This window comes from Mesitornis unicolor, unplaced genomic scaffold (genome assembly GCF_000695765.1).
Source record: "Mesitornis unicolor isolate BGI_N332 unplaced genomic scaffold, ASM69576v1 scaffold26910, whole genome shotgun sequence".
Lineage (NCBI taxonomy): Eukaryota > Metazoa > Chordata > Aves > Mesitornithiformes > Mesitornithidae > Mesitornis > Mesitornis unicolor.
The window spans coordinates 44,273-63,505 of NW_010160705.1; the positions used below are offsets into that span (position 1 = coordinate 44,273).

Consider the following 19,233-nt stretch of genomic DNA (forward strand, 5'->3'; position numbering starts at 1 on the left):
AGAAATACGTTGTCATTGTTATCTGTAGCGGGATCTGTGCTGTCACCTTCAGGAAACTGGCCATGGTTTTTACTCATGTTTTCAGTCTGCCCCCAGTCTGGGGTGTTGTGATGTTGTGATGTTGGGGTTTTTTATCAGTACAGATTTTTGCAAATTCTCCAGATAGTTTTGTACACATTTGCATCCAGAGGCCGTGTGATTAGATACTATTGGGGAAAAATAGTATAGCATCTGCTACAGCTCTCAGTGGGCTTGTTTCTTGGAGTTTTGCCAAATCTCCAATTATGGTATCCTGGGCTAAGTTATATCTGTGGTTTCATTTGCCAAGTGTCATCCATTCCACACCTATTGGTAACTGACAGCAGTTTTTCAGGTTTTGGTGTCTCTAACATGTAACCCACGTGAGTACAATAAAACAGAATTTTCTTTACAGTTTGTAAAACAATCACCAATGACTATCCTCCTTACAGGTGCCTTCAGTATTTTCTGCCCCCATGAGACTGCATGCTTCCAATCCAAACTTGTCTACAATAGATTTTGTAGAGGAGAAAAATTACTCCGATGGCTCTGAAACATCATCAGAATTTACAAAAATGCAAGAGGACTTATTTAACATTGCACATAAAGGTAAATGAAATTGTCTTTCAGAAGTGGTTTTGTATCATCATAATTTAAATGATGATGTGACTTCGGAGAATGTTTCCTGATTAATGTTTAGTAAAAGCAGAAAACACCCTCTCTTCCTTTAGTTCCCTTGAGGAATTCCAAATCTTGAGATTTTGAGTAATTTGAAAATAAGTGGCTTAATCATCAAATTTTTTAATTTTTTTATTTAATAAAGGACAGCCCTTTGGTTTATGTGCTAAAAACCTAGGTTGTATTTTTTTGCGAAAAGGTAAAAACCTTAAAATCAGTTGCAATAAATGTAACGGCCGATTATACTATTTTGCGTTTGCGTACATATGTGTGTATATGAACACATGTATGTTTGTATATTTGGTGTGCTTCACTGTATTTCACAGTCAACATTTGTTGGTGATGCAAGGGTTGCTATGGTAGTAACCTATTTTTAGTGAATACAGAAGAGTAAAATCATGTAAAGCAGCCAGTGGCGCAGCTTGACTAGAAATTTTCTCTCCAAACCATTTTTCATTAGTGGTGCTTTGCTCCATCACCCTCTTACCAGAAACATTTTTATTGTTTAAGTGATCTCAGTGAGGAAAGCACTTAAGCATTTATATCTGAAAGACTTTTGGGACTACTAGCTTTGTTCCCTATTGCACAAGATAATGGTTGATGGTATCAATGAGCATCCTTTGCTTGTTTTTCCCCTCTAGTGCAGATGTATCTTGATTCCATTATGTGAGAAATGTATCTAAGTAGTAAACTTCATAAAGTCAGTTATAGTCAAAACTGCTGTATGTTTTCCAAAAAGAGAAAAGAAGTGGGGATGGGGCACAGTTGAAAAAAGTTGGAAGTAAGCGGAGGAAAGAAGTCACCTACTCGGTCATCTTACCTGAAATGTCCATGTCAGAAATTTTGGCTAGATTGACACATGCATTGAGGGGACAGTTGACTTGTAACTATTTAACACAGTATCATTTTATTAAGAATGCAAAGAATTCTTTTTCAAAGTTGCTTTCTACTACACCTTTTCTGGAAAAGGGTAATCAAGACACCTTTAGCTGTAGCCTTTGATGCAAATAAAGCAAAATGTAACATTAGTACTTTAGTATGTAATAATCCTTGAGAATTTAAGTTAGTATACAGCTTATTAAATTATATTTAAGATCACTGAAGATTCTGGTCATGTCATCCACATATGAAAGGCTAACTTAAAATAGGTCATAGTGGATATGTCTTTGTCCCCACCCCATGTGATACTGTTAAAGATTTCTTCAATTAGGTTTAAGTGTAAGAATTAGCTTTGGTGATGGTTTGTAGTGTTGAAATATACTTAAGAATAATTTCTTATAATATTAAATTAGGTTACATCAAATACTCAGTGAAGTGATGATGATTCAGAGTAACTCTGAGTGGATGATTAGAAAACAGAAGTATCAGAGATTCCTTGTTCTTCGCCCTTTACATGCACCCATGCTCAGATTTTATATCACTATTTCCCTGTAAATGGAGACATTTTTTTCATTGATAGTTTTCATGACTGTATTACGAGGCGTGATTAGGCTCTCAGAAATCCTCTAATTCTCCAGTTAGATGCATGTTGACATCCTACATAAACAAGCGTTACTCAAATATTTTTTTATTCCTTGTGGTTAAAGAAAAGACTGAATGTCTTAAAAGCTTAAAAAAAAGAGTGCATTTTCCCCTCTAAAAAGCTACTGATTTTAAAATTGCATGATTGATCTTTTGTTTGCTTTGAATGTTTCAGGCTGGTGATACTGGCTTAGGAATGAGTAGAAGTAGCAGCATAACATGCAGAACATTCAGGATCTGACCCTTCGAGTCACTAAATCATCTAACAAGCTGAAATTTCTTTATCCCAAAAAGAGATAACAAAACTCAACACCACCGTTGACTTGCGTGTGGGGAAACTACTAACCCTTTAGCTGTGGCACAGTATGTGTTATAGCTGCTTTTTTATTTTTTTTCTATTTCATTTTTTTTCTTTCCTCTCTTCTTTTCCCACACTGGAATTCTTAAAGGAATTTGGAGTAGAGTCATGGCCATCTGAAGAGTCGAGCTAATTGGGGAACAAAAGCAAGTGAAGAGCAGATGTGGTTAGTTAGCTTTATTGCCATCTGTCACAAATAATCAGAGTAATTTTGATTGTGACTAATACAGTCAACACAGTAGCATTCACCATAAACATTTCTCCTACTAAAAAATCTACCCTATAACCATGATTACTATTACTTGGTTTTAGTAACCCACCCTGGATCTCTCAACCTAACTTCTTGTTTCTGTCACCATAAATGATGTTTCGTTGAAGTTTTACGTAATTGATACGTATACAATTGGTAGTAGGTTTTAATTGTCACTTTTTACAAAATGGTTCTAGTTTACTTCACCTTGAGGTCAGCTTTCGGCACCATATCTACAGAGCGAGAAAAGCTGAAGCAGATGCTGGAGCACGACGCATCCTCATCTCCATCTGCACAAATAGTTGGCTTGAAGAATGCCTTAACATCTGTAAGTGACATACTGAAGTTCAGCAAGCTTCGTTGTCATCAGATGCCACTTTTAAATTTTTTTAGTAGTTAATTTCTGTTTCTTTTGTGTCTGTTCTGTGCTAGAATTTGCAGTATTGAATAATAGTAAGTTATTATATATGGTTGTTTTTTAATGACTTATAAATGTTAAAGGTATTGTGAAATGACTGAAGTTTGATAGACTGATAGTTATATAGTATAATTTCTGTCATTTGATGTTAAGAATCAGAAGGCTGTTCTGTGACAATGAGTCTACTTTCTCTCAAAACATACACTGTTCAATCACTCAGTTCTGGTAGGTTGCGGGTTTCTTTTTCCTTTTCTTTTCCTAAACAGCACTCAAGTATTCACTGTATGACTTGGCATAAAATAAAGGTGAGAGGGGGTGAAAGCACTCAGCTGTTCCTTCTAATGCGCTAGAGCTTCACCATGCTGCATCAAGACACTGCAAAGCAAGTTCAACTTGTCTGTATTGACTTCCAACTTTAATTATCTGTAAGTTCTCTGAAAGCGGCAATGGAGCCATTAGGGCAGAGTTCTAAATGGCAAAAGATTGTGCTCTTTGAAAAGGTTTTGGTTGGTGTGCTTTTTGTAATTGGTTGAGACCAGAACTTTCAGGTTGGTCATGTCTGAATGGATCAATGAGTGATCTGATTTGAGACCAGTGAGGGCTACCATTGCTGTGGCCTTAAAATTCCAGTGTTGCAAATTCCTAATCAGAGGCAGAGGAGACTCTCTGACATTGATAAATGGGATATAGATAATCTTAGAATTATTTCAGTACAAAAACTTCCCCTTGATTTATAAAAGCTGCATAGAGTTTTAGTTTTTTAAGCACAAAACGTGTCTCTTTGCCTAGACATTTAGAGGCAATGATGTCTTCATAGTATTTAGAGAAAACTGAAACCTGTTGTGTGATAACTATACTCACTCATTTGCACTTCTTTGTTTTTTGGCTTTCAGATGTTCCACTTCTGATATTTGAATTGGTGACTTTATTTTTCCAGTGTTATTTGCCTACCATTTTATATCAAAAAATCCATTTAAATATTTCTGAATTCAGTGAATGCTCAGCATGATTTTTTTTCCTAAGCAATGAAATTCTGTTGTCCACCTTAATCCTCTTAATGTCTTTTAAAATAAGTTGTTCTTTTAGGTCTTATCTGATACTTAATAAGCCTTTTGTAGCCCATGCAGAAGCCATCTGTAAACCTTAGCAGTTTCAGCAGGGGTTAACACCTGAGAGAGCTATTCTTAGCCTGCAGGTCTGTCAAGCCATGATGCCAACAGAAATTTTCTCACCCTGTACAGCAGAGATCCTGTAGGAGAAAGGAATAACCTTCCTTTGAAGTCATATGGAAGCACAGATATGATAAATTTGTCATATTTCTAAGAGTTCCTTGCACAGGAGTCCTGTGTTGATGATTTTGACTTAGTATTTGTCGTCATCGTTCATTTCAGTTTGTTTTCTGTACATAAGGAACAAAAAACGAGGCTCACAGGTTAAAAGCTATCAAGCATAAGTCTATTTTGCTCTCATCAGCCTGGTAGGGGAAGAACAGTGAAAAGATTTAAAGTGGATAAAACACCACAAAATTAGTATCTCTGCCTCTGCTTCTCTCTCATACAATAATATCCTTGACCTACATGGAGTCTAAGAGAAGCAAATACAGAACGGGGAAAAGTACATTATTTTTATTTTTGAGGCAGAAAGAAGAAAATGGAAGAAAACAATTTGTAGCAAATGATGAAAATTGGAAGATGCTATTACAGGAAAGCTGTGTAAATTCTGTTTTGCACTTATTTGATGTTGTGGGTATAACACAATGCTGTCCACTGAACACTTGACACAGAAGTGATATATTGCCTGTATGGTGAATTCAAACCACACATATGTAAAGCAGAAATTACTTTCTCCCCTTCATTATCACTTTGAGCTTACTGTCTTTCCTACCCTCAAGAGTGTTTCCAACAAAAAATACTGTCAAAATCAAGCATTTGTGGGACAGAGCAGTTGTGTCAACAGCAGGGTTCTTCACATCCTGGTATTGATTCAGATCACTAAAATGGGCAGTAAGTCTTCAGTACTGTTCCAAAATTAGTAAGCCAGTCTTTTTTATCAGAGTTATTTTCATTGCAGGCACGGTTGCATTCTCTTCCTGCAAGTCTACTCTAACTGGCATCTGCCCATCAGATGCACCCAGCACAAGTAAATGACACGTAACAAACATGAGCATGCAGTAGAGGCTTTTTATTGTAATCATTGCCAGTGTAAGCTCATAGGACATAAATTGTACCTGTCTGAAATTAAATCTTATTCGTCTGTCAGTATAAAGCAATGTGAACTGTCAGTATACCAGGCTGATGCGAAAATCAGATAGTTTTGGGTGTGCTAAGGGTAAGAATTAATGTTGAGAGAGGCTAGGTTGGATATGGGAGTGAAGGAAGGGAGCTTGAAAAGAAAAAAAAGATGCACACAATTCATTTATAGCTTACTACATCAGCTTGCAGAACCCGGTAACTTGAAATATCCCTGCCATCTTTGGTTTTTTTTTTTCCATATATGTATCTTTTCCCTCACACTGAATAAAAATAGTTTTAATTTGAGAGATAAGGAGCAAGGTTTGAAGAATTTATAATAAATGATTTGCTGAACCAGTAAAAAATCATGTGGTGGTGGTATTTTATACTGCACTTTTAAATAGTCTTCACCTAGTTTTACACAATAAAGCCACGTTCAAGTTAGTAGAGAGAACTTTATATCCCCAATATTTTTGTTAAATATTCCAGGCAATAGCACAAAACACAGATCTTAAAGACCGGTTACGCAGAATACATGCCGAATCTATGATCCTTGATTCAGCATCTAATGCAAAATCAAGTCCAGATTTGGTGAAGGTGGGTATGGATATCCTCTCTCAGTGACGTCTGCTCCTCAAGCCCCTACATCTAGACAGTGCTGCATAGCTGCATCTTGTTCTGTTATCCATGTCTTCCTTGTGGTGTACTGTGTTAGTAAAACAAGTCTGCTTTTGTGGTTATGACTCATTTCTAATGATGCATTGTGTAATACTTGATTTCAAAGACTTTCCTTGTGAACAGTTTTCCTGAGTACACTGCCGTTGCTTTTTGCTGCTGTTTGCTGGTGCTCTACATCGCCTCCTGCCTGCTTCCCATTCAGCATGAGCAGAGCTGCTGCCTTGTTACCCACATGCTGCTGTTTCTCTCCCCGTTACTCCCTTGTTAACTTTCAAGTCCTGTACTTCTTTCTGTTGCCTGTCTAAATATTGTTAGCCCAGACCACTGGCTACTAGTGTGGCTTGTGTAAGGTTTAGAACACCTATCAGACATTTCCATGAAAGGATCAAAGAAATGAGACATACAAGAGCCCTTTCAACCATTTAGTTTTCTTTACATGAAACCAGGGAGTCTTCTAAATACCCTGTTAGCCAGTTGAGATGTGCTGAGGTTCAGACGTATTTTTGGCTTGCTGCAGAATGCATGTGGATATGGTGTATTTATAGGTCATAGGATCTAGGTGTTAATGGTGCTAGTGGAGGAAGCAAAAAATGTGTTATTTCTGATGGATTTTCCTAAATGTTAACTCATACAGAAACTTCTGCTGTGCTTGTGGTATAAATCTTTCATTAGGATTTGAGTGGAGGTAATGCTGGGGGTTTTATGTAACTTATTATTTCCTTTTCTTTTTAATGACAGTTTAGTCATTCCATCTGTTCACTTCCAGTTTACTTCTGGTTTAGTAGAGCTGTGTTTTGGTCATATTTAGCTGTTGGTTTTGTTTTTCCTTGGTTTTTTTTTCCTCCTTTAAGGTAGTTGATCATTCTAATGCCTTTCGCTTTTAATCCAATGAGAATTTGAAGTGCACTTAAACTGCTACCCAGACAAGCATTAATGCACTTTTTTTTTTTTCAGGAGCTTTTTATTTTCTTTTTTTAGTGGAGGTCCTTGCAATGACAATGGATCATTTCTGAAACCTGTTCTATGCACTATATGCACACACACAAGACAAAAATAGCTTTCAAAAGGTCCCTTAGAGGTTTCATTCACAAAGTCCCTCTGGTATGTTTTGGGATGGAACTTATGGATGTAATCACGTATACTGGAGAGTTTCATTTTAGATTTGTCTGATGAGTATGGTACAGTAGTACTGCTGTGAGGAAGACAGGGCCACTGCACAAAACTTGGCTCTAAATAATACATCAGGTGCTATGATAGACCCCTGGAAATTGAAGCAGTATAAACTAGTGTATCCAGCCTTTGCATAAGGTGAAAGTTTAGTTTGTCTACTGAGCAATTTATGTTGTAGTTTATCATGCCAGAATGGGAACATGAAAGAAGACAACCTGAAAAAAACCCAAAACAAAACCTGCTGTTCTTTCATGAGCCTTTCTTGCTCCCTTTCCTTCTCAGATTCAAAATAGTGTTGGAAACAATCTCAGTAGCAATGCTCATATGTGTAAGAATTATTTTCTTTACTTGTAGACCAGTGTAACTGCCTTCCCACAGAAGAGACAATATTGAGGTTTCCTTTTTTCTTGCAGCTGTATCAGAAGTATATTTTTTTAAGGTCTTCTGTATGATAACAGTTTGCTTTGTTACCATGTCACCATTATCAGCACAAACTGAATAACATTCCATACTACAGTAAGACCTACCAGCAAAAAATGCTTTGAAAGATTTGTCAGTTTGGATTATAGACTTGTCAGATTGTTCATTATGTTGTTCTGAAAGTAAAATACCACAATTCCTGCAAAACTATGATAGGGCCGTCATGGTTACAAGTCAGTAAAGCACCTCAGACAGAAAAGCTTGAGAGCAGTTAATACCTTCCTTGGGGCTAGCTAGCCTTTTTCCTTAGAGTCGCTGGAGTTATCAGGGAAAACAATAGCGCATTATATATATATTATACGATCTATTATGTATATTGCACAATGTTCTCCAACTTTTTCTATGCATCCACAGAATGAACCAAGCCTTGCTAGTCACTCCACCTTTGCTAGGCCACTTTTAGGAACTCTGCCTCCACCAATGATCTGTAGAGCTTCCGCGGGAGGAGTTACCAAAATCTCTGTGGCAGTCAAATGTGCCTGCAGCAGCAAAAGCAGTGTTACTGATGTGGCTTTGATAACATGTTGGTTTTGGTTAACACAAAGATATTTCAGGTGGGGGTATGAAGGAAAGCTTTCCAAAGCACAGTGTAGAAAATAGCCTAGTGAAGAAAGAGAGCTAGGAAACTTCTACTTGTATAGCAAGCAACTTTGCCCCTCTGAATTTTGTATGCCACTGCACCGCAGGCTTTGCATTAAGCAAGGCTTAGGAGGAAATAATGAATTCATTTGCTAAGATCAGAAGGGGATGAGAATCTGGGCTGTAATATGAAGAGATGGGAGTTCTTATCCTTGGGGGCTTTTTGATGATACTCTTGTGTCTATCTGGCTAAATCATTCAAATATCAAAGCATTTTTCCTTTTTTTTTTTTGAGGAAAAAGTACATGCAGCACCATAACTGATACTGCTTTTCTTCTTCTTTTTTCTTCTTCACTTTGGTCTGTTTTACTTTGGTTTTAAATCCCTCTTTGAAACACATGCTACCTTTCACTAAATTGGAGAGGAGTATGTGCAATCTTCTCCCAGTGTTTTACAGCCCTTTAAGTTATGTGACTGTAGAATTGCATGTATGAATGTTATTTGTGGTACTCGCCCTCTCAAAACTTTTCTTACTTCTTTTAAACAGGAAAATTCGAGGGAAGAAAGCAGAGGTCTGGTTCACCAGGCCTCCAATGAAAGCAGACTGTCTATAGCTGACTCTCTCACAGAATTTTTTGATGCACAGGAAGTCCTACTGTCTGCCAGCTCTTCAGAAAATGAGGTCTGAGTATCAAGATTGACATCATTCTGATGTTGTTTAGTATCTGCTAGTTGATGTGCAGTCTTTCTGAGTGCTACTGCACATCAGATGACTGCCAGAAAAGGAAAGTTTTCAGAACATTTAGAAATCAATATGCCACGTATATTTATTTGCTGTCATAGTTTCTTCACTGTAAATTGTAACAATTATGGGGAAGTCTTATATGCACATTGAGGCAAATGGCAATTAGGGAGCTAGTATGCAGATCCTGAATATATTGTGCTGTCTGCCTTGAGTTGTTCTACAGGTACTTAAGAAATTATATCATAGAAACATATACTCATATCTGTCCTTGTGGTACCTGTATGTACCTTAGGGCTGATGTCATGCATGTTGAAACTTAATACCTCATTTTGTCACCTCTCTTGGACTCCGTAAAAACCTTGGCTTTTGATATGAGGAAAGCTGCCTTAGCTGGGAGGCCAAGAAGATGAAGCATGTCTCTGCTGAAAGAATAGCTGTATTTTCAGCAATTGCAATCTCTCTCAAACTTAATCATGTCTTCTTAGGACTTCTTAGTACCTTTCTGTAATGCCGAAACACAGCTTAAACAGTTCAAATCTGTTAAAATAATAATTGCAGCTGAACGCAACAATTTTCAAGTGCATGTGGGTTTATTTTAATGAGTGATGTGATGCTTATTTCTCTACCCCACACTCAGGTATCAGATGATGACTCATATGTAAGTGATATCAGTGATAATGTCTCAGAAGATAACCTAAGCAATGACATAGAGAATGAAAGACAAACTTTAGGTAAGTTCAGTGTTTTATTATACCATGTTTTGAGAATTTTGTTTGGGATATTTTTTTTCCTTCTCTTACTATAAATAATTTGATATTACAGGATTTGAGATGTAAACAGCCCATGTTTTTTTCTCTGAACAGCCTCAGATTGGTTCTGAACAGCACATTCTGGCTAATCTGATTAACAGAGCCTGGGCATCATTGATTAACCAGGATGGTGGTTCTGTATCAGCAGAGGAACATCTATTTTGTTGGCTTCTTTAGTGCAAGTCCCACTCCTTTTAAGTTCTTTTTATGGCCACAGGATTTTTCAAAGCACCAAGGCCTAGCTGCTTTTTTTTTGCTTTTTTTTTTGCCTTTTTTTTTCCCCAAAAAGTAATTTTCTTCCCATCAGTCTGTTTTTACAGTCTGCAATTTAGCTGCATTCAGAGTTCTGTTGTTTTCAGCAGAACTCAGTGTTAAAAGGAACATGAGAATATTTACAGACTGGGTAACTTGTGTATGACCATCAGGATTTCTTTTTTGCATGTTTTAATCATGATAGACTTGTTAGTGCATATGCTTATTTAACTGTTGTGCTAATTAGAGACAGGATCAAAAAAAGAGGAAGAAGAATTGGTCATAACAAACCAATTGGCTTTGTGCCTTCAACTCCTTTCAGCTAACCACAATGTTCTTCCCGCTCTATCAATATATTTTTATCTTCAAAAATGCTGAACAGTGATTTCTTACTAGCAGCTGTTTCCTGATCAAGTCCAAGGACCAATGGATCCCTGTGAACTTGGGTAGTTTCATATGCCTGGAGATCAGCTGTATTCTGTAACTGTTTAAAAGTGAAGTTTGGGGTTTTTTGAAAGATAGGAAAGAATACAGATTGATTTATCTCATGATCTGGACCTTAGAAAACTGTACTGTTGTGGCTGCTCAACTTCTTGTAACAAAGACTATCACTGAAGCTCTTCCATATTAGCAGCACCTCCACGTGCTTTGCTATTTCTGTGCTTCGGGTTGCCTGCCCATTAGTAGCAAACTGGATGTCTTTTTCCTGCAGGGCTTTAGATGAATCATAGTTTATGGGATTATTATAAAATCCTCTGGCCACTGTAATGTAGGAGGTGAGACCAGATGATGATAATCGCCCAGTCATTGAATCTTGCTGGAGGTCAGATATCCTAATCTCCTTCAGTTTTGTACGGCCATTTATTAGAGCTTGTGCAAACCAGAACTGTGTGGGCGTTTCTTTTTATGAGGGGTGGGCAAACTTCACTGTATAGAAAAGTTGGTAACTGAATATCTTAGTTGTTTCTCTACTCAGTTTTGTCACCAGTTTACTTCAGTTAATGGGATGGTACAGAATATGTAGCTCAGTCAATTTGTATTCTGCTTTTAATCAGAATTTGCCAAAAGACACGCCCAAATCCCATTTCAGAGAGCTGTTTTGAACAAAGATAAATTTTTAGCATTTACCTCCTTCCTTTCCAGATATCCCCATATTCCTGAGGTATCTAAGGGAACTTCCTTCTTTTTGGCCTCTTCTGACATTAAATGAATTCTTCCAAGAGAGAAGTATAGGAGCCAACCTTTTAACTCATGAGATATTAGGACTTCCAGTTTGTGAGCGGCAGGAAAGATGGAAACTTGATACTCACAACTTTGAGGCTGCTGGTTACACTTGAAAACCTCTATCTGAGGGATGAGCTAGCATACGTGGCAGTGGTGAAGAAGTTCGCCCTTGTGGTTGTCTGTACTTTGTCACTGTTGGAATCACTGCTGATATGATGCTTATGTCAGTGGACCAGCAGAGCAAATAGTGGTTGAAATAATGAATTTAAGGACAGTGATTCTTTAGACATGTGCAGCACAGCAGAGATGTGCTGTCCAGTGCAGTTTTAATTCCTCCAAGACAAAGCTGAGTGAGGAAAGCCAGATGAGGACAGGGTTGACAGACTAGGGTTATACCTGAATGTCTCCAAATGGTAACTGATTCTAGGGCAGGAGCTTACTAGCTGCTTCTAAGGATGTGTAAAGATAAAATATGCTCTTGTAGTGGCAACCGTATCCCTCTCTGAAATGAGATTGATGTACAGCTAAGCAATGTAATCACTTCAGACCTAGTGCCTGTTGTAGAAGCTTGTATCTCTATTTTGATCCTGCCACAAATCATTTCATGGCACACTCAGAACTGTTTATCCTGTTCCAATTGCTTTGACATAGCCACACAGACCTTAGATATTCATGTCAAGCACTCTTGACACGAGTCCTTTTTTCTTCTCTTCAGCAAAGTGTAGCTCCACAATTGCTTCAGCTTTTCCACCTTTAAGACAGAACATTTCTCCATGGGTGTATCTAAAAGTTAACATCTCTACATTTTTTTAAATGCTAAGCACTATGGGGAGCCCTGCAGAAAAGCCTCAATGTAGACCTGCGAAGCAGTAAATTTCCCTAGTAGGAGCATTCAAAAATGTAGGAAAAGATAGGTAGGAGTTGTTATTATGCTTCAATCTGTAAGTTACGCCTTGCCTTCTGAGAAGTGTCAACTTAATTGAAGCTCTGTCAAGGAGGGAGGTTTTATGTCCCTTAAACAGATAGGAATCCATCTCTGTTGCAAATAAAATAGTTAATAATAGTTGCTCTTTCAATTCCGTGGAAAGCCTGAACATCTCTTCTAGCCTTTAAGAGGAAGGAATGTACTTTTTAATGCATTTTTTGTACCTGGTATTTACCTTAGTTAACATACAGAAACTAAAATTTTGTTCTTAATTTTAGTATTTTTATAACATGCTGTCTTCAAACCACAAGTGAAGTACTTGTATGAATTGTGAGGGCGGAAGGAAGTTTTGACAGAAAAAAGACAGTTGCATATTAATGTACGTTTGCAAAGGGGATGAAATGAAATAAACAGTGAATTGATTTGTTCTGCCACTTCCTTCCTTTTCAGACTGTATTTCTGAAAGTGGAATTGGATGCAATTCTAAACGGAGAACATGTTTACCAGCTCCGTGTCCTAATACGAGTAACATCAGCCTCTGGAATATCCTGAGAAATAACATAGGAAAGGATCTCTCCAAAGTGGCTATGCCTGTTGAATTAAATGAGCCACTTAACACCCTTCAGCGTCTCTGCGAGGAGCTGGAGTACAGTGAACTACTAGACAAAGCAGCGCATACACCTAACCCATTTGAACGGATGGTAAATATTTTATAACAAATACTTAGTAACATTCTAAAAACAATCTCCCAAATAAATGAAGATATTCTGTTCCATTTTCTTTACTATTACTTTCTCGGGAAGTCTCTCCCCTCAAATACCTTGCTGTCCTGCAAGATTAAACAAAGAATCAGTTTAGTTCCATTTTGCAGCTCTTACTCCGTAAGATTAAAAATTTACAGCAAAAAGGGAGGGGGTTTGAGCTTCCCTTTTGAGTATGAAAGCTACAATATATCTTTTTTTAGAGGTGTCTAATCTGATAACACATTTGTGCATATAGGTTGCTGGATCCTCCAACCCTACACAAGTGTGATATCGTTATTTTAACTAAATGAGTTCCACTTGTTTTATTAACTGGTTTTGTGAAGTTTTGGGATTAATCCAAAATGTTCAGGATCTCAAAACCAGGCTGTATAAATGTATTTTGGGTGCAATAATGGTGTCATCTTCTGCCAGTGCAGAACCCTGAATTCAGCATTTGGCAAAAGAGCAAGAGAAAAATGCATTTAAGTTGTTCTGCTTCCAGGTGTACAAGGGCTACTTAATATGTAAGCCTGTAAATTCTCTTAAATGGAAGCTATAAATTGTCCCTTAAACTGAATTAAGCCTTTTCAACTCAATGTATCTTATCTTAAGATGAGGTTATTAATGTATGTAAATAGTCATGTTATAAATACTGTTTTAAAAGCTTCTTGTTCCATTCTGCAAGGGTTACAATTCCGTCTCTGTTCTCAGGAAAGAGGGTGTGGTGATTAACTGGGGTTTTCAGTGCACAGCATTTTTTGTTCTCTTGAGAACTAAGTTAAAAGGAAAAGGAAATGACCAGTAGTTGTTCATATGGGAATGAAAAGAAGCCTTTTCCCTCCTTCCCACACCCAAGCATCTGGAAGTTACCTCAGAATGGAGTATTCTTTGCCTTTGAAAAATTCCTGAGGCAAAACTAATGCTAGCTGTAGCATAGTAATTGCCATAATGCATAAAAGAGCCATTCTGAAGTAGATTCAGTATCTGAAATTATGAAGGGAGAGCATCTACACTTTCACAAGATGAGGAAAAGGGAAGGAAAAAGGAGAAAAATAGTGCAAAATGGACCTCGGTTTTTTAAAAAAATAAAAATTCTAATTCCTCAGGTTTAGGAGGATTTATGCTTGAGTTGACTACAAAACTTTTGAGGGATTACCTGTGTTTCAGGCATAATCAAGAACAGATTCATGATTATTAGGTAATAGCATGGAGAAGATAAAAGTCAAGTCAATTCAAAATGCATTAGAAAGAGCAAACTTGGTGAAAACTCTGCCAGTACTTCCTGTGCCATGTTTAGGAAAAGGATAATTGGTAGATCCATAGAATCACAAACCATAATTACAAAATCTAACAGTCATTTTTAGGGTTACTGCTTTGAACTGTGTTGCAGAATGCTAAGCTATTTCAATCAGTTTTCAGAAATGCTGTTTTCAGTTGATGAAATTTGCAGTATTTGTCCCTAATAACTCCATATTGGACCACTGAATGACTCTCTGAAAATTGAATAATTCTCTAATGTGTGAGCTAGTGCTTAACTTGCAGGAGGCATGCATTTTTGTTGTCTGCAAATGATGCAAGAAATACAGAATCTGATGTCAGGATAAGATTCTTCTGTTAAATCAGAATGTATAGGGAAAAGTGTGTATGGCTGTGGTAAATTAATTAACTGAAATTCCACATATGTTATTCCCAGGTGTATATAGCTGCATTTGCAGTCTCTGCATATGCATCCAGTTACTACCGAGCTGGAAGTAAGCCATTTAATCCTGTGCTTGGAGAAACCTACGAATGTGTTCGTGAAGATAAGGGTTTCCAGTTCTTTGCAGAACAGGTACTGTATGGTGCGACCCTTAGATTTGCTACTTGATACAATGCTTAATTCTAAATGCATGGCTGGAATCCTCTGGAATTAATAGCAAAACACAAAATCACTTCACAAATCCTGAACGCAGCAAAACTCAAGGGAAGTTGCAGAATTTTAAATGAAGAAAATTGTTTTTTTGAGGAACGTCTGCTAATTTTGGCTTGGAACATGACAACCAACAGCTGACACTCGAGAAGCAGAGGCTGGCAGGCTGCCTGCTCCAGTAACAAGATAACTTGGTTAAGTAGAGTGCAATTCCCCATGCTGAAATCTGATCACGACTGCAACAAGCATTCACATTCTTGTCATTTTCTTTTGTGTGTGATCATTAAAAATACCATGTCTTCAGCTGCTTAATGTCTTCTTTTATAACAAATATATCCCTTGTGTGAGTAAATCAGCCACTAGCATTTCTGTAGCATATTTTAATATATGTGAATTTCTGCTTCCTGTCCAAATACTTTGTGGGCTAAGCCTTTCAAATCTGGTACTGCAGCTTAGTAGGTAAAGGATGTAGACAACAAAGGTCTGAGTGTTTACGAAAATAATTCCCCAATAGGAGAATAATTATTAAGTATGGGTGAAAAATATTAAGCTTAAACCAACCAAGTTACCAAAATTGTTAAACTTGAATCATATGTTAAAAAGAGGTAAAACTTAAATAATCTGGTGTCTAGCAAAGTAAGAATGATTGAAAGCTGGCTCATTCTGTCTAGACATAAGAAAAAAAATTACAAGTGCAGTGGGCAAAGGTGTACAACCTAGAAATTTGATGAGATCCTTCTAAGAGGCTTCCTTTAGGAAACAAAAAGTGGTTTTGATCACCTCAGAAGATGGAACACTTTGTACATTAAGTTTTAGAACTGACAAAAAGGAGCGCTAGGTGATCTTTCCTTAGTCTCAGGAAATGTCACAGGTGAGAGTAAAATTAAGGGAAAAAGAAAAGCAAAACAGTCAAAGCAAGAATCAAATTGAAAGTTCAGGTAATGTACCTGGTTCTTCATTGTGTTACTCCAGTTCTAAAATGTGGTGTATCGAGCACTGCAGTGGTGAATAAAGGTTGGTACTGAGATTAATGTTAGATAGAATTAGAGGAAGAGATTTTCCCCTAAATATTGGATAAATCAGTACAAAGGCTACTTTTTCTAAAGAGTAATTTTAATACATGAGGGGGGTTGGGCTGTTAACAACTGTTTTTCTAATATGTGACATAAGTGGGGTGAGTTTATAGAGTTGTAAAGTTACTGTAATAGCATGGAGTGGAGGAATATTAGGAGGGGAGGGCAGTACGGGAAGAAAGAAATTTTATGCAGCTGGCAAGCATTCAATATTTCTCTTTGCATCTGGAGCTGTTGTTTATTGCTTGTTTGTGGAAGCATTTTAATGCTTACTCTAGATAACTCATTAGTGCAGATAGTCTGTAATCCATGGAATAGAGAGGCAAAATGTATAAAGTAAGGGAGATTCTGTTCTATTACTAGAGGGAGTTTAGAATAACTCCACTTAGCACCATGACCTTACTCTGGAATTATAACAGTTTAAGTGAGAGCTAAGTTTAACCTATGAATTATAGTGACATCTAGGGTTAATCTGGGCACAGCATGTGAGAAAGACGGTTGCTTTTGGTGGATTAGGGAGAGCAATTAGTACTTTTCTCTTTTTTTTTTAAACCAAGTAGAGGTTGTTCAGTAAATAACTGGATGCCTGCAGAAAAAATGCTTGATAGCAGATTTGCAAAACGAGTAACAAAGGAGAAAGTAAAACTGCCTTTGAGCCATGTAGGTGGTTCAGAAATTAAATTCATAGTGAGAGATAGCAATTTGACTTGAAAATAAAGTTGTCTTTGTCAAAAGAACAGTAGTATTGAAGAGCTGGTCCTGGTCAACTGTTAGTCCTGTTCGCCCAGAAGGGAGAATTTACAGGGAAGGAGAAGCGGCTGATTTCCCTTTGTGCAGTTATTTTATTACTTGCTGTTTCCTTTTAATCGTCTGCATTGTGTATTTGTTTATTTACTCACAGCCCTTGCTTTGCTATTTTGGTGTTTGCCCTAATTCATGTATGTGCTGTTACTCAAAGCTGATAAAAGGCAGTGCAGGGTAGACTTTTGCACTAGAAACACCTGAGGTGTCACTACTGCAGGAGCAGCAGCTGCTAGATGGAAATTCATGGCTTGATTTCTCCACCCGGGCCTCCATCAGAGATGCGGATCAATGTCCCTCTCTCACAGTCAGGGATTTGTGGGTATTTACTGTACGGAAGAATTTGGCCCTTTATTATTTTTATTGTCTGTGTGCTCAAAGTGCAGCTTCTGTTAATATATGAAGAGGTCCTAAGTGTAAATGTAGTTATCACCTTAGAGACAGTGTACAAAATACATAGTTAGATTTTTCACTCTATGAGCAAAATTCCCAGGCCTTTTAAAAGAAGTGCCTCCCATTTATTTCAAGGCTTCTTAAGTCTCTGTACTTTATTAATCTCACTGACTCCCCCTTCAGGACACACCTGCAAAAGGAAAGTAAATGTTCAAATTGTAAATGCTGTATTGAGTGAAAAATGAAAGAAAAAAAACCCCGAAACCTCACACCAAAATGACTGTACAAGTTTTAATATGTCCATCTTTTTTCCCCCCTTTCATGTCTTCCTGTTAGGTCAGTCACCATCCACCTATTTCTGCATGCCATGCTGAATCTGTGAATTTTGCTTTTTGGCAAGGTAACTCTTTAGTCTATTGTTTACTTTTACAGTGTTCATAATATTTTCATTATATATCTGACATGAAATATCCAGAAATTGGGAAAACGTGAAATTTCCTGTGTAAGTTGTATTAGAATGTCTTTAAGAAATCCTAGCTTATACTTACTTACATGCTTCTTACTTGGATGTTCTGCCTTATAAAACATTCAAGGTTTTTTTAATAACAATAACTGATTATTCTTTTCATGTACAAATGCCTGCATTTCTTTAAAATCAGGTTTGGGTTGGGGGGGAGTCTTTAGTAAAGAAGAGTTGTACCTCAAGCTGTTCATAATACAAACAAGCTAGAACACAGCTTGAAAAATTACAAGTTAAATCCTGAGCCTTGGCAGATCTTGTAAACCTGTTCTGAAAACAGTTTCCAAAAATGAGCATAGCAGCAAGGATAAATATATTTACCTTGTCTTTCTCTGCTGGCATTATTACAGTATGTAAGATTTCATGCTATTTGACTACTAACACTGTGTTTCAAAAGAGTGTGTTGGGGTTTTGTTTGCTGTGTAATGCTGGTGAAGGTGTCAGCGAGTCGCAGTACCTGCGTGGTGAGATATATCTGCAGTGTACACAGAACATAACAGTGCCTTTTACCTTAGTTAAAATCCTTCACCCAGAGGTTTGTCAATTCACAGTGTGGCTGTATTATAACCTTTAATTCTGTTATGATTGACTCTGCTGATGTGATTATAGTTATTGCTGATGGAGCCACACTGAGCAGAAATTGAAACTCTGTCATTAGTCTGGGTTTCATTAGTCACTATAATTCTTTGCTTTGTAAACAAATATGGGGACAAGCATCCTTTTGTTCTTAGTCAAAAAGCAGATGACCAAAAATTTGTTCAGTAACTGAAAACTGTATAAGTAAGACTAGATAGCAGACTGTCTTAATAAAAACTGATGAAGCTGATTTGTTTAACAGATCTTGACAGCGGTTATCAGTTCAAATATTTTAACACTTACAATTAGAGAACAAAGCTCTGCTGTAAAGATGAGAGATGAGAATTTGATCAATGAGGAAGAGTCTGAGATTGGTCTTGATGAGCACAGGAGACTCAATGAGGGTACTGCATGGTTTTGAGGGTTTGTTTTTAAATGTGGCTAGCTGAACTTATGGGAAATCTAGGCAATTATTTTTTCAAGTTCAAAGGCAGTTTGTAAATACTGTGGCCTCTTGTTATGAGGCTATATTAACTTATGTGGAAGGACTTACATCAAGTTAATCATACAGGTAGCTTGTTAATGAGGTAAGTTATTTCTGTGTGCAAAGATCTTTTCACTTACCATATTATCTGTGCAACCAAAAAGGAGACAGTCCTCAGCAACACTGCCAGAATAGTGTTGTCATCCTACCAGACACTGACCTTAGTTCATTTGTTTCAACATCAAGAAATCTCTTGATCATTTTTAGTGAGCCAGAAAACTGGATTCTGACAGGGACAGTTATTTTGGAAATCATTTTTCCTGACTCATGAAGCTGACTCTGCTTTTGCAAAGAGGGTGGACACATAACACAAAAATCCATGGGACCGGATGGAATTC

The 19,233-nt window shown here is 37.3% G+C and overlaps 1 protein-coding gene across 1 annotated transcript in view; it reads left to right on the forward strand.

Moving 5' to 3' along the window:
- LOC104545636 (oxysterol-binding protein-related protein 3-like) overlaps positions 1-18,755 on the forward strand; it is a gene marked incomplete at its 3' end in the record, with an annotated part of 33,688 nt that extends 14,933 nt beyond the window's left edge. Inside the window, exons 9-17 of the mRNA XM_010190826.1 lie at positions 471-627; positions 3,023-3,153; positions 8,929-9,063; positions 9,764-9,857; positions 12,787-13,037; positions 14,773-14,910; positions 17,592-17,655; positions 18,213-18,310; positions 18,614-18,755. Of these exons, the coding sequence (XP_010189128.1) occupies positions 471-627; positions 3,023-3,153; positions 8,929-9,063; positions 9,764-9,857; positions 12,787-13,037; positions 14,773-14,910; positions 17,592-17,655; positions 18,213-18,310; positions 18,614-18,755 (1,210 nt within the window). The remainder of the gene's footprint in view (positions 1-470; positions 628-3,022; positions 3,154-8,928; positions 9,064-9,763; positions 9,858-12,786; positions 13,038-14,772; positions 14,911-17,591; positions 17,656-18,212; positions 18,311-18,613) is intronic.
- Between the last annotated feature and the right edge of the window lie 478 nt (positions 18,756-19,233).